General features: G+C 40.0%; 1 protein-coding gene across 2 annotated transcripts in view; it reads left to right on the plus strand.

Moving 5' to 3' along the window:
* Positions 1–21,594, plus strand: part of PRDM5 (PR/SET domain 5) — a 687,250-nt gene extending 665,656 nt beyond the window's left edge. The window contains exons 17-18 of one of the 2 annotated variants that reach the window (XM_085641579.1): positions 12,977–13,081; positions 21,265–21,594. In XM_085641579.1, coding sequence (XP_085497705.1) covers positions 12,977–13,081; positions 21,265–21,429 — 270 coding nt within the window. In that variant the 3' untranslated portion in view covers positions 21,430–21,594. The remainder of the gene's footprint in view (positions 1–12,976; positions 13,082–21,264) is intronic. The other variant, XM_085641580.1, reaches the window with a different exon arrangement.
* Positions 21,595–26,028: the final 4,434 nt, after the last annotated feature.

Genomic DNA, 26,028 nt, shown 5'->3' on the forward strand with positions numbered 1-26,028 from the left:
TCCAATGTGACGCATCTCCCTAGATGCGTCAAGTTGTAAATTGGTCGCATTGTTTATGCTGCTGCAGTGTCACAAAAGTGAAGCAACGACGGCACAAAAGTGTTGCAATGGGCTTGTAAATCTCACCTGAGGTCTCTAACGGCTGCATGATAACACTATACAAAGGTGGTGAACTTGTGAATTGCCTATGGAATTCCAGTGGAAGCATTACCACAGGGGTAAACAACTGTGCATGAGTGCATGCATCTATTTGTGTAAATAAATTATTCGTTTTAAGTCTGTGTTCTGCATTCATAAGGCAATGTTCAATTTTCATCATTTTCTCTCACAAAGCACTTTTAATGGTACATTGCTACCTGAAACCTCTGCCCATAGGACACATTTCTATTTAAGATTCTAAAGTTCCTTCTAAAGACCATGGATGGACATGCGTTTTCAATGGCTGTGGCAAGGTGTTCGAATCGACTGCCATTGTATCTATGCATACAAGAAAACCTGTCAGGTTCTGCAACATGCTAAAAACGTGGCTACTTCCCTAATAACAAATCTCTTACATGTCATTACTTGCAGCAGTTGTGTTTCATTTTTTTGCTTTGTGTTTTTTCAGTGTCAAGATACTCCTAGTGCTTTACCAAAACTCACTAATAAATGAAATAAATATAAAGTCACGTCACGTTTTTGTAAAGAGCCATGATAGACTGAACAGTATTGTGGCATATTAAAACAAACTGGCATATTGATAGGCACTTTGCATAAACACTCGAGTCCTGCCACAGTAAGAAAACAGAAAAAAGAGATGGGTGGATAGCTTGAATTAATCCCAGCCACTAATTACATTGGACCACAATTTAGCCCATTGCTTTTTTTTTGCACCCTGTGTGACCCCAGGCAGGAAACAGCTATATGCAAATCCGTTTTGGTCCTAGTCACATAGGAATAATCTAGCACCAATTTCCAGTCCAGGTACTCTCTGAACAGGAACACAAACAAGCACAGACTATTGTTGGACTATTTGGAGCTCTTCAGTAGGGTACAGCTTGAGTTTTATGGCTGAGTAAGCATGGAGTCCACATCTGGGCATACTTTTGGCAGTTAGGTTATCACACTGAGGAAAACAAAAAAATGATTGGTAGATTGCTCGAATCATCTCCGTTATCGGCAACTTCCCTGTTCTGCAAACAAGTCTATATTTTTTTCCCTATCATGCTGCCTCAGACAAGAACCAGCCATATGCAAATTAGCCCGACTCCTGCTCCAAGAGGAGGCATCATGAGCATATCCCATGGGTAGACGCTCAGCCATAGTTGATGGAGGTTGAAGCACTGAGAGACAGTAAGGTCTATGGGAACAGCAGCGTAATGAACAAGAGTGTGGCCCATTTACAGACAATGTGACACATAAGGAAGCACCCTGGCATACTGGGAAGCACGCTACACATTGAAACAACATCTGGGCACATTGTACAGCATCATGGCAAAATGAGCAGCACTCTTTTCATATTTGTTATCAGTCTAGCAGCACACTGTGCAACTCTCGAGACACTGGTCAGTTCTATAGGAGCTTCGGTAGCAACCTGGCAAGGTACACAGCACACCTACAGGAGGTAAGCTATTATTTTCGTTCATGTTGCCAAATGTCACAACAAAGCACCGAAGTTCCCAGTGTGGACTCAACGAGTGCATCAGCTACGGCTGTTGGTCACACCATCAGGGGAGTGCCTCCTGTGCGACCTAAGAGGACATTTGTGTGGGGTGTGAAACTGGGTGAGGATCCCAGGCATTGCTCGAAAAGTCGCTCTGGTGCCACATGGCTGCTAGTTTAAAATCTCTTTAAATAAGTTCATGTTTAGCCCCTACTTGATTGCTTGAAGTACCGAGCAAAGGGTTCCAAGGCGTTCCATACATGAACCGTGAAACTCTGGACTTTCCCCTGAACCTTGGAGAGCCATCATCAATCTTTGTTTTCTTTAATCTTAGGCTGGCATTTTTTAGGCTGCTGTATTATTATTTTTTTCCAGCTATTTATGGCTTTCAAGCACCCAGGTTTTGTGCGCTTTTGCAAACAACATTGAATTTGATGCTACATAAACTTTGGCATCTTTGAAGCCGCTTTGGTCGCTTTTTTTGTTTTGCTTTTTAGAAAGCCGAGGCTTGCTTAGTTAAGACTGGGCCCTCAAATTCCACTATTTTATCACGCCTCTAATCTACTCATTTTTTTTTTGCAATCAGTTCCCGTGTTCTATTCCTGTCCGCTGGATAAGCGCATACAAAGACACACAGTCTTCAAAAGAAATTGCAAGGTTTTAGTCATCTTGCGGTTCTTACTATTTACCTGATAATCTCCCTATGCCATGCATCCCTTCATTTTCTTCAAACACTGTGCCTCTGAGTTGAACCAATCAGACATAAGTATTTATTTTTTCAGCATTAGCTGATTACTCTGTTTCCGATCCTTGAGAAGTATAGATTTCTGGTGTGCTGCATGCTGTCAGAGTTGCACATCCTGGAGTGATAACAGGTCAGCTGTTACCCTCCTTATGTGATTGCGCCTTGTTTTTGATTTGTGTGACTGAGTGTTTGAATATTAAGTGAGTGTGAGGAAGTGAGTACTTGAGTGAATGAGTGAGTGTGCAATGTACAGGACTGCCTTTTCATTTATGTATTTGACATCCTGTGCCATCCTCATCATCATTGTCATTTTTATTTGCCGGAGAGCAAAAAAGGGCTGTTAGGGCACGGAAACAATTGTTTGGAAAAATAATACAGTATTGGAGGGTCCATATTATGAACTTTTTTTATGGTTGCAAATCCTACATTTAGCAAATTTGCCGGTTCTGCGACCACAAAAGCCTTAGTTTCAAAATAATGATGGTACATTATGAGATGCAAATGTCTTTGTGGCTTGCAGCCACTTTGACTCCTTTGGGATCAGTAGCAAAATAGGGCGTGAACTGAGCGTTTATCCCTCTTAGCAATGTGAAATTACATGCATCAAAGTTTTGTGACTGTAATTGTGGCCACAAAACATTGACTGGATACTGATACCCCGAAGGATAATTGTATGCATTTGCAAAATGGAAACTGTCCATGATAGGGCAGCTTCATCTTTGTGAATGTGGTCTGCAGGCATTAGGGGAGCATACTGCAACTACTCTGTCTTTTACTGTCAGGGGTTGTAATTTCAGCACTTTGCGAATGTCAGTGCAGGAGTGCGGATCAACTATCCCTGCAATACTCCATCCCTGAATTAGCAGGCATCCTGTGAGATTCACAAAGGGAATCCTGCTCATTCATCAAGGAAGCCAGATTTTTGTGAATCCTAATGAATGTCAGGTTTTGCTTTGTCCTGCATTCTTTTACCCATCACAGCCTGAACAATTCAAGGGTCACAAATTAATTCTTGAGTAAAAACAGTGACTGTTTTGTGACCTGAGATTAATACATATGGATTTTAAATACTTTAAGATTAGGATTCCAATGGTTTTTGAAGTAATCCTGAAAATACAATCTAGAAAGCCTTAGGAAACAAGAACAAAAACAAAGTTGACAATAATGATAGTAATTTTGTAAAGTGCACAAATACCCGTGGGCGTCTTGCCACTACAAGCTGTATGTTACCAAGCACAGAAATTATTGGAACAAGAAAGTTAGAAAATCTAAAAAGACTATGTTCAGAACGGATGACAAGAGAAAGGCTGTTCCATGCCTAGGCAGTAATCACGGAGAACGCACGTCCTCTGAGACAAGACTTATGGAGCTTTGGAACATATACCAGATTTAAAGTCAATGAGCGAAGCGGTCTGATTTGAAAACATCAGAAATATCTAGTTTATGCGACTGGTTGAGAATGCCTTGTAACAGAAACAGAGCTCCTTAAAGATACATCTCTTATGAGCCAGATGCCAGTGCAGGTCTTTGAGATGTGTGGCAATGCTGGCAAGGTTGGTAATATTCAGTACCAGCCTATCAGCTGTGTTCTGAATAAGTTGCAGTTTCTGTAGAAGATAGGAGTGGAGACCGACAAATAAGGCATTACAATAATACCGTCTGCTAATTATCAAGGACTGGATCAAAAGTGGTCTGGAGGTTCTGGGATGAGTGGTAAGCTTTTTTAGACATTTCATACTACAGGTAGAAGTAGGTTTACGAATATGACCATGACGAGACAATTTGGGAGTAAAAAATGACTCAAAAATTGCATGCATTTGAGGAGGAGGGAATAGGGCAGGTTCTGAAGAGTGGACACCCATTTAGAGACCAGCATGAGGAGTTCCAAACCCCAGGACCTGGTTTTTGTTAAAATTAAGTCCAAGCGAATTGGCATTCATCTGTTTAGCAACAGCGGCAAGACAACATTAAAACAGATGTTGGGACTAGTTTAAAACACCTTCCAAATGCAGGATGATCTGAATGTCATCAACATATGCATAGAATTTGAAGCCAAAGGAGGCAGTCTAGTCAAGTAGATGGGCCACATACTAATTAAAAAGATTAGGGCTAAGAGAAGACTCTTGCAGCACTCCACATCCCAAATCTTTGGAAGCAGAACAAAAGTGTCAGTTGAACAGCTTGCGATCTGGAGCAAGAACCTTTCCCTGAAGATCGACCTGACGGACCGTATCTAAGAGGGTATTGTGAATTACCATGTCACAAGCTGCAAACATATCAAGAAGCATGATGGTCGCAAAATCTCTTTGTCTAAAATCATCTGAATGTCAATATGGTTGACAGTCAACATGGTCTTAGTGCTCAAGGTCAGTCTGAAGGGCTATTGAGAAGAGTTGAGTAAGTTATTGTTTTCAATTTGCTGGGATATCTGAGAATTGGCTCAGCTCTCCAATAGCTTTGTGATCACGGGTTTGCAAGATTGCCAGGATCCAAAGAAGGCTTCTGCAAGAGTCGAACAACTAATGTGATTTTGAAAAATGAAGGAACTCAGCCATTTTCTCAGGAATAATTACAAATAGATGTGATCATGGGTCAACAAAGAGAGCTATCATCTTAAAAATCTTAGCAGAACAAGGGTCTAATGGAGAACCGGAATTGGTTCTGGGTACTGTAGAACTATTGCCAGTATCCAGGGTAAGATACCTTGGGGAAGTAGGCAGAGAAGAAGATACAAGATGAGAGAATTTGCTATGGAAAAAACCTGCTAAATCATAACATAGTTTCTGAGTGGGTAGCGTTTTAGGTGTGTAATCATCACCACTGGCCAGGGAATTAGAGACTACAAATAGTTCTCTGTATGGTGGTTAGAAGATATGATTTAGTGTTGGTAATAGTTAGAACGAGCAGTCCAAACAAGTACCTTATTGACCTTATGTTCATGTTTATAGAAAACTTCCCCATATTGTCATAAGCCCCCAAGCCCTTTCCAACTTTTTACTTATTTGTTTGTCTATAATCAGGTAAACGAGTACCAGGGGATAAAAGGAGTTAAGTGACGTAATTTATAAGTTTTCATAGGAAGGATGTCATTAAGAGCATGCGTTATCTAATTGTTATAGTGGTCAGTTGAGGCATTGATGTCATCCTGCACAGCATGATCGGTTGCTTCCAAAAGATTGTTTTGTGTCTGAGCAGCAGACTTTGACCATGCACAATAATGAACTTTTATTATGGATGTAGGTTTTACAGGCCTATGTCCCTCTAGAGGAGTGGTCTTCAAACTTTTTAATGCTGTGCCTCACCAGTGGAAAAATCATCAGGGCCACCCTTAGAATTTTTTACAATTATTCTATTAAATAGGCAATGCTTAAATATGTCTAGACTCATTTAAACATTGCAGTTAAGTTAAGTTTTGTTATCGTTTTAAAAATGCAATCAAATACATGATTGCCACACATACTATTCTAGTCAGGCCGGCTGGACTAACCTATAAAGTTATTCACAGTGAAAATATTAGAAATGAGGGTGGAAGGTTTGAAGAATATTTGCAGTCCTTTCCCTTTTGAAACATATTCCCAGCTAGGATATAAATGACAAAAGATGTTAGTGAAGGCCCATTACAGAGCGTATTACTGCAGCTCATTTTTTCTGTTTAGTTAGAATAATGCTTCTTTTGGCCAAAGCATCTGGAAGAATACTAAGGCAAAGTGACATCACATTTCTTAGCCATGAGTGCCTCAAAGATATAAAGAAATACCAGCTTATGTCTTGTTGAATACATGTGGATTAAAATGGGCAGAGTAATGGTCCCTGGGCACTGAGAAGACACGTACATGTGTAGATGGACTTACCTTTGGCACACCTTTGATTTGCTCATTGCACATATCCGCTGCATGTACACAAAGCAGCCCTCCTTAAATAAAGTGAGTGCGGTCTGAACATGATTGTAGAGCGCACACTAACCAAGATAATCACTCTAATGTGGGACAATGAGATAGCGGAAAAATGGCAACTAGTAAAGATGCTTTCTGCACAAAACAGACCACAAAGCAGATGAACAAAAGCCAATTAACTAATACTAAACTCAAGCATAATGCTCACCCTTAATCCTGAACTTTAAGTCCAACCTTAAACCTAATGCCAAACCTCAGGATAACACTAATTCTATATATAACACCAGTTCTGATCCTGAGCTTAATTGTAAACTTAAATCAAAACCATGTACCTCAAACCTAATAGGAACACTAATCTTGAATCCTGAAACTAAACTTTAATTTTAATGTTATAAATGTTGTCATTCCCATTAAACTGAGGAATAATTTCATGTATTTCCAACATATTTGTAAAAATTATAACATTTCAACCTTACCTTTTCAACTGGAACCTGACAACCTGACATTCATATACTATTACAAACATGTCTTTAAATTACAAGGAGGTGAAATGATAATACTGCACATTTCCTAGTAAATAATGATGCCATTCCTAGTAACACTTTGCTGCCAGAGGAAGGGCGTGGAAGCAGTACAAATAACTACAGTTCTGCTTGTTGTAACCCTCTATAGGGGTCTGGGTTACTAAAATGGAGATAAAGGCTGCTGTACTGATCTTAATTCAACCATGTATTCTATATTTACATGTACTTCCTAATCAGAGCAATGGAATACAAAAGAACTGGATGATTGGGCTTTACGATTCAGTTTCATAGAAGGCATTGCAGTTGGTTATAACTTTTACTGTCAGTACTTCACCCACCCAGCAACTGATAACAAATCTTCAGCTCAATAGGCATCGGCTTAATGAAAGATCTCTGAGCTCAATTCCTGCATAAATTTGAGAAAATTGAACGTCTGTGAATTATAAAATTCCTCCTCATAAATCCAACTTCTTAATCTAAACTCATAAGGACTGATTCCTTGACCATTAATTAGGTAAAAACAGCTTTTGAAACTGTATGTTAGGGTTTTATTTGCTCTTTCTGTAATATTATTTTTTTCTTCTGCAGTATTGCATTAAGAAGATAGTAGTTTTAAATTAAGAATTACTGTGGCCATATGTGAAAGGATTTCTTCAAAAGTGCATACAATTATTATCTTTGAAATCCTTGGTTCTAACATTTTTCATAGCAAGGCCCAGTACCACATGTGCAAATGTCCAGGCAAGGTACCCAAGACCGTATTCCCTTTATATATATCTAATTGTTTCAAAACACGCTTTAATGATCTTGACGTTGTCTAACACCCGACAAGGATGATGAATTCACATAAGGGTCTTAAACCGAATATAGATCTATCCTCTACACTCTTGGCACTTTATGAATGTTCAAATACCTTTTTTGCAGTCCTCTTTATAAATGATTGCAACTAGGCTGTATTCAATTCCCGAAAGTGTGAATCAAATACATTTATCTGCCCAAACATAAACTACTATCAATCTCATTTACAGTTCCAATTCTTATCAAGTTGAACAAATTCCAAACATTTATGTAATGAAAACAGATACTAAGTTGGCATAAACATGCACATCAGTTCTCTAAGCTTAAGACTTTGAGCTTAATGTTAGTGATTTCAATTCCATCAAAAATTTGCCGATGGGGACAGATTCAAGTCTTTTCATGGAACCCTCATAAGGATATAATTTTTTTAAAAATCATTACGATTAATTAATCAGTCTAAAACACTATGCACTTTCATCCCAAAAGGACAAATTCCTATAGCATTTTGCTCGTATATGTAGAGGTTAAGTGCACAAAGTGACTGTTTTCAACTGTAAAGCCCAATCCAGATTTACAGAATCAGTGGAATACCCAAAGATTATGCGACTTTGTGGTTACTCACATACCTTTATGAAGACATTTTCCACCATGTAATCATATGTTAATTTTCTCCAGTCAAGGTCAGGGGTAAGTGTGCTTACAGATGGTTGTGGGATGAGGACGACTCCTTATATTATAGCAATATAACATCCGGCATTACTTCACAGGCGAAATTAGTTTTCACGGTCGACCATGGCATCCTGGTGGACCGTGTCAAGGAAGCAGGCATCCAGGGGCCAGCCTTAAGCTGGATATGTTCCTTTTTGGAGGATCGCTTCCAGGCAGTTCGCCTAGCCCAGTTTATGGCTCCCAAGCAAAGAACCACGTATGGGGTGCCACAGGGATCTTCGCTCTCCCCACTTTTATTTAACCTATATCTCCTTCCATTGATCAGGTCATTGAAGGAAAGAAAAATGGTTACTTTCAATTATGCTGATGATCTGCAGCTGCTCTTCACCGTTGATAATCCACCCCATTCAGTCTCGGTTTTTCAGTCAACCTTGCAGTTTATCAGTCACTGGATGGACAGAAATCATCTAAAACTAAACCCAGGAAAAACTGAATCAATCCTGACAGGTGGCAGACAGAAATTCTGGGGCTCCCACTATTGGCCAGGAGAACTGGGACCCCCTCCCATGCCTTCTTCATCTGCCAAGAGCCTCGGAGTTATAATATCCAATGACCTGTCTCTAAAAAGGCATGTGGCATCTGTTATCTCTTCTTGTGCCTACCAGCAGCGTAAAATCAGAAAGATAATTAGATTGTTGACCCAAGCCGCGCTGGTACTGGTTGTAATGGCTATGGTTTTATCGCGCCTAGATTTTTCCAATGTATTCTACTTTGGATTACCAGCTGGTTTTATGAAATGGCTACAGATAGTCCAAAACCAGGCGGCTAGACTGGTCTACCGGCAACCTAGGTGGCATCATGTCTCCCCCCTTTTGAGGGAACTGCACTGGCTCCCCATGCCCCAACGCTGTGTGTTCAAGATTGGTTGCCTGGTATTAAAGTCATTGCACGGTCAGGGTCCTGGATTCATAGACAGTCTCATTTCCAGATACACTCCCTCACGGAACCTTCGCTCGGCCCACCTCCAGCTACTGTCAACACCTACCTTTAAGTTAAAGCGGCAAGGAGGAGCCAGGTTTGCAGCCCTGGCCCCCAAGTTATGGAATTCGATCTCTCTGGAAATCAGGTCCTCTACTGATCTACTGAAATTCAGAAAATTGCTTAAAACTTGGTTGTACATTCAGGCTTACAATTGAACTGTCATACCTTCCGGCACTTCCTAGATCCAGCGACAAGAAACCAACCGGTGAACGAGCGCTTCACAAAACACTACTAACATAACATAACAGTAAAAAAACAAAAATGTATAGCATCACATTTGTCTGAGGTTTATGCATTGCGAATTTCCCACTTGGTGCAGATTAGAGGTGAAAGCGTAATCACATGGAATTACCTAAGAGCTCCACAACATGGTGCTTTAATTACGTGAGAAGAGTAATTCTGCATTTAGCGCTACATCTCGGTGCACAAAAGCCTTCTTGTGTGTAAAATGCAGCTACTCGTGCTCCTGGGGTAGGATTCTTCTCAAAATTATTACTGCCATTAAGTGCTATTTTCTTAGTGCAAAATGCACACTCGCATACAACATGGTTGCATGGATGTATTTTGCACTAAGAAACAGCGCTAAATGCAGCAGAACATAAATAGCGAGCATGAGCAACCACTCGCTCTCACTAAATGTGCTCTCACTGTAGGATTTTTTCCCTCAAATGACTCTTATAATCTCATGATTATCGGAAAGTTTTGTGACAAAGAGTAATGCAGAATTACTGAAATTACTCCGATTACTCCATTGTAATTGAAATTCTGCCCATGCCTAGTGCAAGTCCAAGATGCGCAGAAGATATTCTTCAGAATACTCCAAGAAACCAAAGAGTCACAAAAGTAGATTTTCTCTGGAACTCCTCTGATTATTTGTGAATCTCTAAAATAGATATATATAGGAAAAGTCCTAAAAGGGCAAATTTCTGACTTGTCCCATTTCCTGTTTCTGAATTTGGCCCTCAATGAAGCTATTACAATATGCAGTATCGATACCACTATTAAAGTTAATCCAGGGATGATTTTTTTTTCCCTTTTTATTACGAGCAAGAGAAAAAGACAGACAGTACAATAAATTCATACATTTGTAATAAATACTCAGGTATAGGGCAGCTATAAAAAATATATATTCATCTAATTCATACATTTACAAATATCATATACCACCTCTTCCTCATAGCATCAATAAACAATAATATTTTTGTCTGCAGTGAGTATGAATAGATCCAGCACTAAGCACTAACGAGGCACATTACCTTCTTACACCAAAGGTAAAATATTTACCTTACAATACAACACCTAATACCTAATAGTCTATATCTTACATAGAAAGAGAGTTGGGCGAATAATCCGCCCGCTTAGCCTTAAATCTATTAAACGCTCCTACCCTCTTTGCGTATGCCTCCTCAAACTGGTAGGTCCGGCCAACTTAGTAAGCCACTGATCTGTTGACGGAACCTTTGATGACTTCTAGATCTGCAGTACTGAAGACCTGGCTACTGCTATTGCAATATAGATAAAGTACTGCTGATATTTCGATATCTGGGGCCTCATATGCAAAACACCAAATAAAACCAAGGATGTTGATGGAAGGATAAGTAATGATATGCAGTGGCCAATACTCCTAAAACCTCCTCCCAAAAATGCTGTATGGTAGGGCATGAAAAAAATATTTGTACCCATCCACCCGCTTCATACGCCTTGCATTGAAAACATTTATCCAGATATGAAGGAAACATTTTATGAAGACTATTAGGTGTGTAATATGCCGACCATCTAGATAAAAATGACATTGTTTTAAAGTTGGCTGCTATTAGGGCTTTGTGCCCAAACTCTCTCCCATTCTTTAAGATTAAACCTGCAGCCCATATCTTGGAAAATCTTATGGTCTATGGTTCTCGCTAAACTGGTTATTTGGATAAAACTTAGCCATAAAGCTTGTATTTGGCTCCCAAATTGCTCTAATAGCAGTTCCCATGTTATCAGGTTGTTAAGATTATAAAAGTCCCCTAGCTTTTGAAAGCCTAGATCGCTCCAGGCCTGAAGGATCCCTTGAGAGAGCTGTAGACCCCAGGACCAAGAGTCTTGGAGAAAATAACCGGTACATTGTATGCCTTGAAAAACAATTGGGTGCGTGAAACTAATGTAGTTAAAAACCTATATCTTGTTTTCTTAGGCAGTTTTATTGTCTGAAAAAAAACAGTTAGTTTAATTGTGCTTTCTTTTAGCATATGATTTAAAAGAAAATTATCATACTTTGAAGGTGTTACTGCTAATTGTATTGACTGATTGACAAGAGCCGCCTGATAATATGTGGGAAAATGTGGTAGGGCTAATCCCCCATGCTCTGTGTCTAGTTGGAGGGTGGAAAGTTTTACCTGAGCTTGTGTTTTTTGCCCTTATAAACTGGCAAACAATTTTATCTAGTTCCCTAAAGTATGTATTCGGCATTCTTGGAGGCAGATTCAGAAACAAAAATACAAACAGGGGGAGTACTGACAATTTGACTAAAGAAACTCGGCCCACCAATGACAGAGGTAAAAGCGTCCAGCTCTCTAATAACCTTTTTAATTTTGTGAGGGTATAACCGTAGTTTAAATGGAGCAATTGCGTACAATTGCTTTTTATACAGAACCCAAGAAATCTTATGGGTCGTTGTGGTGAAATTTGCAGCCCTAATGGGAGCTGGGCATCTGTAGCGTTGTACTATGATTGATAGCGTTAATTAAGAGCTGCTCTGTTTTTGACTGGTTGACTTTGTACCCACCTAAGTCTGTGAAAGCCTTAATTTCACCCCGCGCTGTCTGTATATTTGCACACTGGGCCTAAAGGTATAAAATTATATCATCCGCTAAAAGTTTAATTTTTGCCATCCCCCTTATAGGGGCTAAGAATGAAGTATTAGGATGGATTTTAATTGCGAGAGGCTCAATAAAAAGAGAAAACAGAAGTGGGGATAATGGGCAACCCTGCCAGGTGCCCTGTCTAATCAGTCAACAGCTTGCAACAAAAATAGAGTATCCTTGGCCATTGATCTAATCCAGGGAAGATTTTAATTCAGTTTTCTTCAGCTCAAATAGAATTTAAGTGTGATTTGGAAGAAATGGATCTGTACAATAGTGTATATAACTGCAAACATTTTGTGCTAAAATATTTGTAGTAAATAATTAATTCTCATCTGTCTTGCTATATGCATCAGAAGACGTTTTGAACCATACTCTTCCGAATGTAATATTTGATCAGGAGTGTAAAAGAGAATAAACTAGGAACAATGATGTAAATTCAATGATCCAATGTTTATTCTATACCATCCATAGAATTCTCCAATAAATTCACTTTTCATTTAGTTAAATCAGGAATACTCCCCCTATGTCTCTCTCTCCCTCTTTCTCTCTCTCTCTCTCTCTCTCTCTCTCTCTCTCTCTCTCTCTCTCTCTCTCTCTCTCTCTGTTACTCTCTCATTTAACATATCGCAAAGACTTTGGTCAGCATTGCAACAGTGGCATTTTCCATCTGCAATTTAATTGACCACTATGTTTGTTTTCACTTTTCTAATTCCCCTTGAGATAATATAACATTTGCACTTATACGCATGGAATTCCAGTCTATAAATGGCCCTGTGTTCTGTGTTGACTCACTTTCACTTACTGTGTCATTTCTGCAGGAAAAGCCATACCAGTGTTCCGAGTGTAACAAGGCCTTCAGCCAGAAGCGAGGCCTGGATGAGCACATGCGGACCCACACCGGAGAAAAACCCTTCCAGTGTGACGTAAGTTGGAGCTCCTATAATTTTCAACATTTAAATGATATCCAGACAGGCATTTGGTTTTCTTGGCAGCTGTGGACATGTTATTTTGCTCCCATTTGTGGTTACGTTCTATAGCAGACTTGTGCTGCTTTGTAACCTGTACTAAACGTAATGAGATTTCATTCAGGTTATTTTATGTTACTGTTTTACCACTGAGATTACCGAATGCATTTCAGTTTAATGTTTGCACTCCCGAAAGAGTCATTTGCACGGTTTTAGTGCGCTATGAATATTTTGCCGCAGGTCTTGTGTGTGTCCCACCCTATGACAGGTTAACGACTAAACATGGGAATTCAGTGTGCCAATGTAGATGAATTTGTAACCACTTGATTGTCGAATAGAATTATTTGCAATTGTAATTGCAAGACAAGATAGTGCCGACATTTTGTGCAAGGTTAATGTTTTTTTGCAAACCTTATTCTTTGTATTATAGCCCAACAATTTTCATTCAAGGAACATCAACAAGTAGCTCTTTTTGGTATGTTTTTGGCCACAATAACTCTGCAAATCATGCACAACATAACTCTGTGGACCAGGAATAATTTAGTAACTCTCTGCCATACTCCCTTTCCCTTATTTTGAAATATATATTATTTGTGCAGTGCCTTAAGTAATTAACTGTATAGATGAAGTAACAAAGAGTCGCCCTGGGCTTCAGTTTCAGCGGATAAAAGAACGTTTCCTTGTTTTTGGGATATTTTCTAAATTCGCACACATTCAGAGCTTAATTTGATCTGGAGGTTGCAGGTGTTGGGCAGCAGCACTCTTTTTTGGGGCCCAAGGCGTATTTCTCATCAGCAGTCTTTGACCCATAGAAATAGATTTAAAAAACCGAAGAGGAAGAAATAAGGAGGAACAAAAAGATGGAAAAATTGTCACAAAAGTAGATAGAAGGGATGAAAAAGGACTAGGAAGAGGAAGATAAAGAGATTGGAGGTGTAGGGTTATGGGGGAAAATGGCATGAAGTGGATTCAAAACAAGACAGCCTTAGTATTCACAAACCTCATCCTTCAGCAGTGCTGCTGGCAGCCTTTAAGAAAAACGTGGGCCCCTGCTCCTATTTTTATTTTTTTTTACAAATGAAACAGGGGTTTTACTTAGTGAGCTAAAATCATCCATTGTAGAGTGGGAATCCGGGGCTCAGCTGAAAAACGACATCATCAGTGTTACAGAAAATGGAAGCGAAGCCATGTTTCATACTATAGCAGTATTAATCCTCCATGACTATTCCTTGTTTAACCAGTCAGTCAATAAAAATAGATGGGATGCGTGAATTATTAGTTGACTTTGATAGGCGACTTTATTTTTTGTAATCTAGTATTTAGAAATTCTAATATGAACTCGCTGAGATGATATTAATTTTTCAATTTGCTGTATCATGCTTAATTATCAAGGCAACTTAGCAGCGAAAAATTCTTACGCCCTGATTTAGACGTTAGAGATGGAGGACCCTTTATGCCAAATTTGAAGGTCCGCCTGCTTCATTTAGAGCCAGGCAGTCCTTCGGTGTGTAGACGAGAGACTACTCCGTCTTTGCCACCTACATACACCTCCAATGGCCCGACAAAGTAAGGACCATTGGAGGTTTGGCCATGTGTCCGTTCAAGGACATGCAAGAGATGTCCTCAGGGGCAGCAGACATCTCTAAATCCTGCAGGTGGAATATCCACACCATGGTGGGTGTAAAGTACTCTGCTATGGTGACGGCAATTACTCCAGCCACCAAGATTTAAATTAGCCCCTTGATATGGATCCGTATGTTAGATCAAACATATTTCAGAACTGGTAGTTAAAGTGGAAGGACAGTCTGCATATTATTGCGTTGACGTCTATTGATTAGTAGGAAATGATTCCCATATTTTCTCATAATGTGTTACAGAAATGTGTCCTCTCCGGCACCTAATGTGAGACATTTATTGCAAAATCTTCGAATCCTATTAAGAGATGTTACTTAGTGAGTACATTATGAACAGCTGACATTTCCTTCCTACACTCTCAAGTTTATAGTCTTCCATGTAAGTATCAAGAGAATTATAATTTAGACATGTAAAACGTTTCATTCAGGGCTGCAAAAATGTTAGCATCTGGCAATAAGCATATATTCACTTATTGTTATCCCAGTACTTCCTTTACTGTCGCCGACTTCCTTTATAGCTTCACACCAGGATGAATTAAATTGTTCTTTCCTACTCCATATGGTATAACATTTGTAGCACACCTAATGCAGTAGCTTTCAAAGCAGTGATTAACTAGAATGCAAACAGAATGCATGCAGAAAATAGATAAGATTGACCAGGTAGACCAATAATGAAATCTGATGATTCAATTAACAAGATGATAATGCAGATCCTTTCTTGAAGGCATTGGGCCTGATTTTATAGTATGCTTAGTTTTGCCAAATAAATTATTTTCATATCACCAAAACTCCAGTTGTTGCCATCAGCATTTTCCTTTTAATGGGGAGAAGTGCTAGCGCTATATATAAATATATATATATAGTTTATATGTTTAGAAATTTATAATTCATTTATTTTGAAAGAGTGATTAAACGTTTAAACATTCATTACATTATTGCAAAACTGCATAACTTTAAATTACATTTGGTAAATATTAATAACATAGTAAAATCCTAGTAATGGTGTTTTTTTAATTTTGACACAAATATATTTTTCAATTAATTTATTTTAATTATTTATTAACATTAAATTAGATAAGTTAATGTGGTGCAGTCTTTATTAGTTAAAGTATTAAAGTATTTATTTTGACTTAGTTCACTTTTTTATGTTACTTTGAATAATTTAAAGTATTAATACACTTTATTTCCAGATGTCTACCTATGTGTGAAAAGTTTGTTCACACTCGTAAATTCTGTATTATATGTCCCTACCCCCTACTCACTTAGGTGGAAATCTACTCAGAAATGGTGAATAGCGCAAAAAGTTTAGATTTACACCAAGGAGTAGTATTAAATATACATGTAAGTTAATCTGCAATTGTATATTTACCTTTTTGAATCTCGCTATCTGATTTTAGCCAGGTGGAAAGATATGCACATTGAAGCATGCCTTCTTTATCCATTTGAAACATATAAATAACCCAGCATGCTAACACACCTCATGATTAGATTGACCATCAGTGTTTCTGCTGGAGACTGTGTGCCCATCTCCCCAACCATCTGTTCAAGGGCAGAAAGGCCATTGTGGCCACTGGTTGCCGATGGAGATCCAAAGTTGAGTCCGTCAGTGTTGGCAAGCTGGCAGTGGCGTAATGAAACTTGAGGGGGCCCCCCTGCAAGTTACATGGAGGGGCCCCCGCTCTGGACTTAATCTAGAGCTGTCAGGCGAGAGTACTGTGCTGAGGGTGCCCCCTGCTGCTTGGGGGCCCCCTCACAACACGGGAGCTGCGGGGGCATGTGTTACACCACTGGAAGATGGGAAGATATAGAGTTCAGAAGGACAGCTTCGCTCTAGTGCACAACGCCACTTAGGTTTCTTTGTCAAGGCTGAGCTCCTTGAAACCTTATTTGACCAGCACATGATAGTGATAAGAAAATTTTTGGTGTAGCCCTCTTCACAATCATGTTGAAGATTCAGCCCTGTCAAGTGACTCCAAAAACGGGGAACCCGTAGGGAAAAGAAACAAAGCCACAATTGAGCAACAGATTCCAAATGCACAACATGGTCCCTGCTGTTTGGCTTTGCACAGTTTGGAGTTTTTGGCTACAGAAAACCTCTTATAGCCACCAGGGATAGTAGCTAGAGGTCTCTAAGACCAAGAGTAAAGTGGGCGTACCATAGCCTAGGGAGGCCCCTGTACTTTCTCCCAGACCTATGTGTTAGAGGATGTCTCCAGCCATTCACAGCACCTGCTCCATGACCTCCTCATCCTGGCAACAAAAGCTTCTCTAAGGGCTCTGGGTCAACTCTCCTGGCCAACCCTGGAGGTCTCCTGACCTGGTGCAAATCCAGCTCCATATCAGTACCACAGAGACCCTTAGCAGAAGAATATATTGAGTGGCAGCACTTCATAACCAGCCAGGCTTGCAGATGGGTTTCGGGTATTCGAATGCCGTGGAACGTGCCCATAGTGCCTGTTCTTCATGGCCAGTCTTGAAGACCTATACCATGACAAAGCATAGCCAATCCACCATAATTAATGTGGTATAATTAAGGGCTTGGTGCCAGCAGCCACATAGATAGTCCAGCTGAAGTCAAAAGTAGAAGTCAGGTACCACTAGACATCCCAGAAGTGGTCGAAACAGCAAAGCTGGTCCTTAAAGATTATTTCCCAAGTGTCTGCTTGTTAAATGAACTGGAGGCACATTACTGTTTTCAAATCCACATATGCCCTGACACAAAATGTACACTCAGGTAATGTAATGTAATGTAATGTAAAATGTACTTCTATAGCGCTACTATCACTCCAGGGAGTATCTTGGCGCTCACCCAACCCAGATGGACGAGTTGGAGGGAATAGACACAGTTCACGCTGAACACTACATATTTACACCATTGCTGTGCAAGCTGCATCGGTAAGGGAAAATACCCACGTTTTTAATGCCTTCCTGTACTGGGTTTCATGAGACAAGGATCGTAAGGAGAGAGGAAGCTTATTCCAGGCATTGGCACCCAACACAAAAAGGGATTTGCCGCCTTTAGTTGTTAGCTTGAATCTAGGGATTACAAGCAGATTCTGACCCACAGACCTTAGGCAATATACCGGGTGGTATCGTCTAAAGCCATTACATAGGTATTTAGGTCCTTGATGATGGCAAGCCCTGAAAGTGATTAAAAGGATCTTAAAAAGAATCCTTTTACCAATTGAAAGCCAATGAAGCGCATTCAGCGCTGCTGAGGCTGATGACTTACGGGGCCAACTTAGTACTAGGCGGGCCGCTGCATATTGGACCATTTGTAATCTGTGAAGTACCGATTTATTGGCTCCAGCATATAAGCTATTACAATAGTCCAACCTGGAAGTGATTAGGGCCACTGCGACCGTTTTCCTAGCTGGCAACGGAAGAAGATCAAAACACTTCCTTAAAGCTTTTATTATGTAGAAACATGTGCCAGCTACGGCAACCGCTTGTTGTTTAAAGGACAGTTGGTTATCAAACTTGATGCTCAAATTACGGGCCGATGTGATGGTATTAGGGGGGGCTTCTGCATCATCAGGCCAACAGATTTTCGGGGAAAACAAATTTCCGTTTCTCCAGCAGTACATTTAAGGTGATTGTCAGTCATCCAATTAAATGTTGCTGCTAGGCACTTTTTAAGATTTTCCTCAGCGCCAGCCCGCTCCCTGTCCAGTACTAGGATAAGCTGAGTATCGTCAGCATATGAGATTGTACTGATCTGAAAAGAAGCGATCAGTTTTACCAGGGGAACCATATACAGATTAAAAAGTATAGGGCTTAGACTCGATCCCTGGGGGACTCCGGAGCTGAGGACCTTAGCTTCAGATTGGTAATGACCCAGCACTGTGATTTGGCGTCTGTCCCTAAGGAAATTTCTAAGCCAAGCCAGAACCACCCCATCCACTCCTTCAGCAGCCAAACGGTCCACTAAGATGTTATGTGAGACCGTGAGCTGTAGAGGAACAGGAATAGGACAGGTACCTATCTCAGTACCATTTGTTCACACCCCATTTCCAAACCCATGCTAAGTCTTTCATTAAGAGCTACTCATAAATCCTGATGCAGTAATACAGCTCCTAGAATTCACAATACTGTTGGGTGCAGGTTTTACTAGATGCAGGATTACATCACCATTATCAATTTTGGGCCATGGTGTGGGGAATAAACACAGAAGTGTGTGTTTGTACAACACCTACACATGTTTCTCCACAGTCTGAGCATTTTCCCTCAATATTTCACCAGCTTTAGCAAGCTGGATATGTCCAGGGAAATCCCCAAAGGAGCTGAATTATCACAGAACATCTGATGCTCATTGGGCGGACATTTACATTTCCTCCTGACTCATGAATTACATGTAACTCGTTTTGAGGGTCTGAGTTGTTATCAGAAATGTTAGTTTAGGTGTGCACATTTATTGTAATAAAAAAGCAAACAACCCCGTATTTTCTGGGGTTACCCAAGAGGAATTTCCCCACACAGACCGACAGTTTGCAATTGGAGAAAGGAAAGACATTGGTTAAATGTTCAAATGCAGATGTATGGCAGAATTAATCCTTAGAATTGTCTGCCTCAGGACAATCATCAGGAGTAAGTGTAAGACTGCAGTAGTAAGCAAGCACATTTATGATGTATATACATTTTAATGTATACACCTGGGAATTATTATGAATCCCTTTTAATGCCTTAATTCTGAGTTTCTTGATAACTGCAGCCTCAAGGAGTTACCAGTATTGAAGGTACTGGTATCACCTGCAGAGCAGAGTTACCAGGGTATTACAAGTGAAAAATCCAGAATGTTTTTGGGGAATCAGTAATTCTGGGTTTGAGCAGTGAAATGTCTGTGTGAAAACAACAGATCAGTTGAATTCAAGTGGATTTCATAAATTCCAATTAGACTGGTAACTGGTTGGAATTGGAATTAAGAGGCCCCTTTTAATGAAGGCCAAAGTTGAGATGTAGATTTCTGAATATTTCCAGATCTTCCAGATATTGGAAAGTTAATTTGACACTAATGGGCCTCATTACGAGTACAGCAGTTCCAAGACCACTGTACCCGCGGTGGCGGTCCGACCGCCTCCTCCTCGGCGATCTGATCACCCGATCACGACCGTGGTGGTCGGACCACCGCAAGACCGCTGACACCACCAGGATCTTGGATCACACTGTGTCAGTGGTGGGGAAAGCAGTGATCTATGGTGGCGGTGCTGATGCTGGCAACACCGTGCAGATCACGACCAGGCCTTTCCGCTGAGGTTTTCACGGTATAGATCCTCCCATGACAAGGTCGGCGGAAAGGCAGGGATGGAGCCGAAACAGGGCCCCAGGGCAAATATGCCCAGGGTGGTGTATGAATGGGGACACATATTGTGTATTCAGCATAGCACACAATGCACCAACATGCAAGTAGCAGTGCAACGGCGGCGGAATGTGCTGCAGACTCTTTTAGCCAAATCATGCCCCCACCTGACACCGCCAACACATCACTGCCTGCCCAGCAGTAAAATCGTAATTCAGTGGTCGGGATGCTGCTTGCTTGGTGGCGTACTCCCAACCACCACAATGGTGGTATGGCGGTCAGACCTCTAATATCATAATCGGGCCCTAGGTCTTGGCAAGTTAATACTCTAATATATGAGGTCCAAATCACCAAGAATGTATGAGCAGAGATCTCCACCTCGCTGTAATTTTCTGAATTTCTGAAATTCTTAAACTTTCACAGAAGTAAGCCTAGAAATATATCCAAGGTGTAGCACTGTAAAGGTCATGTAACATTCTCATCAGGATCTTATTCCTGCTTTCCAGAGATCGCCTTAACGGGGTTCAATATATAGGTAAAATAGGACCCTCTATGAATCTTTTTTTTCCTACGAAGACCATAGTTTTTTTCATAAAAGATATATGTTTTTTGCCCATGGATAAACCCTTTTCCCTACACCCAACAGGTCTGGGGGTGATCCATTACACTTCACACATTTGAAAGGGATTTACACCATCTCTTGGCTTGAATACAATTCTGACCCATTCTAGATTGGAAAGGAGAAGGACAAGGGCTCGTGAATTCTGGTGAACATGTGGGGGTTCACAAACTTCCAAGGCTAACCACTCCTTGCAATGCAGATTTTCTCAACCCTTGGATAGGATTTATGGGAGTGGAGAACACAGCACCCATGGCAGGAATCTCTGCACAAGTATAGAAGTTTACACTTATCACGAATCGCTTTGAGAATTCCTTGCAAGAATAAAATAAGTATATTGGTCAAAAATTCAGTTTCAATCTAATTTAACTTTCTGAAGCTAGGCCTTAGACTTATGTGTAAGCTGTTTGTATCTGTGAATTAAACCAGGTATATAACAAAACAATCAAGAATGCTCATAAAGGGTTTCATGGTGTTTCCTTAAAAAAAAGTGCATGATGTCAATTTTGTTTTCCAAAAACAAAACATACCGTCCAGCTTGTGCATTCTTAAAGTGATATGGATATTGTTTTCTTTCTTTGTCACCCTTTAGGTCTGTGATCTTACCTTCAGCCTTAAGAAAATGCTTATTCGACACAAGCTCACTCACAATCCCAATCGTCCCATGGCCGAGTGCCAGTTGTGCCACAAGAAGTTTACAAGGAATGACTACCTCAAGGTGCACATGGAGAACGTGCATGGAGAAACAGACAGCTGACGCCTGGCGGGACATGGTCTGTCATCTTCTCCAATGGGTCGAGTTAGTAGATTGGCACATCGAGCATGGACTTCCCGATAATGATACATATTGGAATTCACATGCCAAGCATGCATTGAATTACTGTATGCCTGAGCATTGCTCTCAAATATTAATTTCAAGCAGAAGAAGAAGAAGAAGAAGAAGAAATCGTAAGCAAAAACAATTGTTTTCTGACTAGTGATTTCTGAAAATGTCTCTGTTTGCATTTTCTGATCCGGTTGAAATCAAGACAGCATCTAGAGCCTGTTCCTCTGTAGATACTTGAATAATCAAGGCACGTAGATGTCACAGCTGAGTGCTGCACAGGTGAACTCCATCAACACAAATATAAAACCAGAGATAAGGTGTCAAAACTTGATTTCTATTATCGTTTCTTTGTGTACAAAATGTACATTTGGAGTCTCATCACAACTGCTTGGGGATTTCCAAAGTCGCCAGTAGCCAGTTAACCACCCCATTGGAAATAATGAAGTCCATGAAAACATCTCAGATCCGTCTTGTTTCCACTGGAACTTTGGGCTGTTAAAACAACCAAAACCAGCAAGGAGAACTACAGAGAGCAATTGTGAATTACTGGACGAATCAGACCGGAATTACAAATTCACGCAGTAACGATCTACTTCTCAGAATATCTTCAAACTCCACCTACCGAATTAACGGGGTCTTCGATAATGCTAACTCCAGTGGTGTGGACTTACCATGTGCAGTTGCAGAGCGCTTGCAAAGAGACTCTTCAAAGCATCATTGATGTTTACGCGACAAATATTCGAACCATTTCAAGAAAGCAATACTGTGAGAAAGGACAACACGAGTTTCTTAACCATCTCTGCTTTACTTTGATGCACAATCATACATTGTAATTTACCATCCACTCTGCATTTGCTGAATAGTTGATACATTGTATGATTAATACAACGCTTCTTCTGAAATGGGAACCTGATGGATATGGCAAAAGACTGCATGGTTTTGTACAGGCTGACCCACAGTTATCAACAAAAATGTCCTTTTGTCACATGACATCCACAAGATAGCACCAACGCCGGGTTAGATGCACCTCACAGTCATTATATGCACTCTAGATACACAATTAAGCTTGGATCATTAGCCATTCATTTTTTGCAGGTATTTCTCTTTTACATCGCGTCTTTACAAGTCAATAGGAATTTTAGATAGTCATTCTCTGAAGACACTCTCTAATTTATCTATTCATTGTGCAGGATTGAAACTGTGCCCTATAGTGTAAGAGTCTTCGTGTTGTGTGTGGGCTGGAGGGTGCTCAGATTGTGGCAGGTCTTGTAGGTGAGCTAAGAATGGTATGAAGCAAAGAGGAGTGAAAGATACAGTTGAATATTTTATCTAATTATCTGCCATCTTTTGTGTGTGTAACAAATTTCTCCATTGTTGTGTGAAGTCGATTCTGCAGTTCTCACTGAGTAACCTGCTTGGATATAGCCAGGTCTCCACCACCTTCCTGAATTTCTGGGGAACCTAAATGTTAAGGTGACAAACTACAATGTTTTCACTAAAGAAAACAAATGTTCTAATGTGAAGTTAGTTTTCTGATCTTTCCTCATCAGAACTGTACCCTTCAGGTGGACGATCTCTAAATTAATCTTTCTTATATTTATAAGACTTCAATATAAAATATACAAATCCAGCAGCAAACCAACTACTTATCCCATACTCAGATGCCATGCGTTTAACATAATTCACACTTTGGTTTTCTCTTCTGATAAAGTACAAACCTATTACCCTAGCTTACGTAATGTAACCTTGTTGAAGCTTTCTCTCACTTTTGTTTTACAACACTGAAAACAACGCAAACTAATTACAAAAAAAGGCACAGCTGTCCCCGGTTATGTTGATGCCTGATTTGGGTTTACACTCAAATGATGTCCTTAGTACACGGAAGTTCTAGATATAGTGCAAATTTACCTCTGCTCAGACATGGTACTGACAGTGATGTAACTGAGGTAAGACTGTCTTGTTATGTCTTGTCTTATCACCACAGAGATTTATGAGGCATCTGAGACAGTACTTCTATTTGTGTCAGCACCTGGACAGAGACCAATAGTGAGCAGCCCCTTCATCTATAGCATCTCGTTATAAATCTAATTCATTACACCCATCATCTGGCAGAGGTTAATAGTGTTGTCTGGGATGGACTCTCGTGAGACATGGACTCATGGACTCTCCCCACACTCAGCAATGATAATAAATAGCATGTCACACTCTGCACAGCTGCAAATATACTCTCTCTCTCTTTCATTATATATATATATATATATATATATATATATATATATATATATATATATATATATATTGTTTATATTGAACACAAAACACATATTTTCAATGTTGATGCAATATGCGTAATTAAAATCTTTCTTTTGTACATGTTTGAATTTGTAATTAAAATTTATTTTTTCTGTGTACCTGTAGGGAGTTTATATGAAGTTTTATATTCTAAGTGGAGACTGAACAATAACTTTGAAAACACCTGCACAAAATGCACAGTAGCACTTCTTTTCTGCACATTGTCTTGAGACTATGCAAAACAACATCTTACTTTAACTTGGGTAGAAAGTGCTTTCATTGTTTATATTGAATTTTAAAACAACTTTAAATGAATTATACCATGTATTTAAAAAAAGGTTTTCTTAGAAAAAGTTTTATAATGAAAACAGTGCCTTAACAACAATGCACGTGTTTATTTCAATAAAATATTTTAGACAATTTTTAATATATCTTGTCTTCTTATGTACTCGTCCAGTGTTATACTATTGTTGAATTGTCTCTTTTGCCCTATTTTTTTAATGAAGCACTGATCTGTACATCTAAAATTCTATGATTATTTGGTAAATGATATTGTTGCAGTGAGAAACATCTCTGCTTATACGGCCCCAATTCTGCACCCTCCAGCCTAGTTGGATTTTTCAGAACGGCCTGAGGATACTTGTTGAATGGCTCCTTCTGTAATGCAGATCGTGCAGGCATGACATATGAGCAGGCACAATCTCAAGGGGGCTCAATACTTTCACTCTGTATCCATGCTACATTATGGGATGCATTGCCAAGCAAAGGAACTAGCATGGGTTGTACTGACTGTGTGCCACAAATAGGCGGTGCACAGTCAGCATGCCCTCCCCCAAGGGAGAATCCTTAAAAGGTGAAAAAGTAGGTCCCATTGACCCCTCCAGACATCTCCCTCTATGTTGGTGCAGTCCCTCACTGCACCACCTGCATGAGTCTCTACGTCCCCCTTTCAATAGCATGCAGAGTTGCCACTTGCAAAGTGAAAGATCGACTGGCGGCTTCAAAAAGCCAATCTGTCTTTTTTCAAATGCACTGGTCCCTGGGGGCAATGCATTATTTGTAAAAGGGCACCGTGACCTTTTTTCTATGTCAGGTGCACTCATTTAAAGATACACCATGGTGTAGAAAGAAGCAGCGATCCCTATGTTACGTTACTTTAACGAGACTTGTTAAGAAGGAGATGGAACAGAGCTTATTAAGAACGAGATGAAATAGAGCTACATTGTGAGATTGCATTAATTATGTGCTTGCCGAAATCACCAGGTCTTTAGTGCCTGTCTAAACTTCCAATAGTTTGGAGTATCCATATTGTGAGAAGAAATGAGTTCCAGATATGAGGAGCTAACACAGAGATACCACCCATCCTTTTTTTTTTGTAAGATTCTGGGATGAAGAGTGGAGTCTCCCACTCGGGATGTATTTCTTAACTCTAGAGTTTATTGCAGAGGAAGCTTCCTCAGCAAAAGCCTTGAAAATGATGCAACCTTTTTTAAGGATAATCCTTTGCTTTATAGGGAGCCAGTGGAGGTCGCACGAAAAAGGAGTGGTGTGACAATGTCTAGGCTGTTTGTCAGTAAGATGTGCTGCTTGGTTCTGAACAATCTATAGTCTAGAAAGTCAAGTTTTGGGTAGTCTAATATAGAGAGAGTTGGCAAAGTCAAGATGAGATATAACCAATGCCATGACTACTTGGGTCAGGGCTATGAAGGTGAGGAATATAGCAATTTTTCCATCCTTCACAGAGATAGGAAGCAATATACTGCTCCTAACTGAAATCTTAGGGATAGCTTATTGTCAATGTAAATTCCCAAACATTTGGCCATCTTCTTTGGGGACAGTGGATCCCCATGTCATTGGGCCAAAAGGAGGCACTCTAGTAGTCCACTTTACTGCTCGTGATGACAATCTCTGTTTTATCCGCATTGAGTTTGAGATAATTGCCACTTATCCAATCACGGATGAAATGCATTGTATTTTGAAAGTTATTCTTAGAGGTCATGGAGCCATGAAGCCTAGAAAGTAGCTGCAAATCATAGGCATAGTTATAAATTGTTCAAGTCATGTTTCTTGAGGCTTGGAGGAGGTGATGGATATAGATGTTGAAAAGATTTGGGAATAAAGAGGAGCCTTGTGGTACCTTGCAATCCATATGTACTTCTGGTGGCCTAAAAGGAGCTAGCCAGACTGACTGGACCTGATTTTCCAGAAAGGACTTGATCCAGCATAATACTGAGTTGA

This window comes from Triturus cristatus, chromosome 2_2 (assembly GCF_964204655.1).
Source record: "Triturus cristatus chromosome 2_2, aTriCri1.1, whole genome shotgun sequence".
NCBI lineage: Eukaryota > Metazoa > Chordata > Amphibia > Caudata > Salamandridae > Triturus > Triturus cristatus.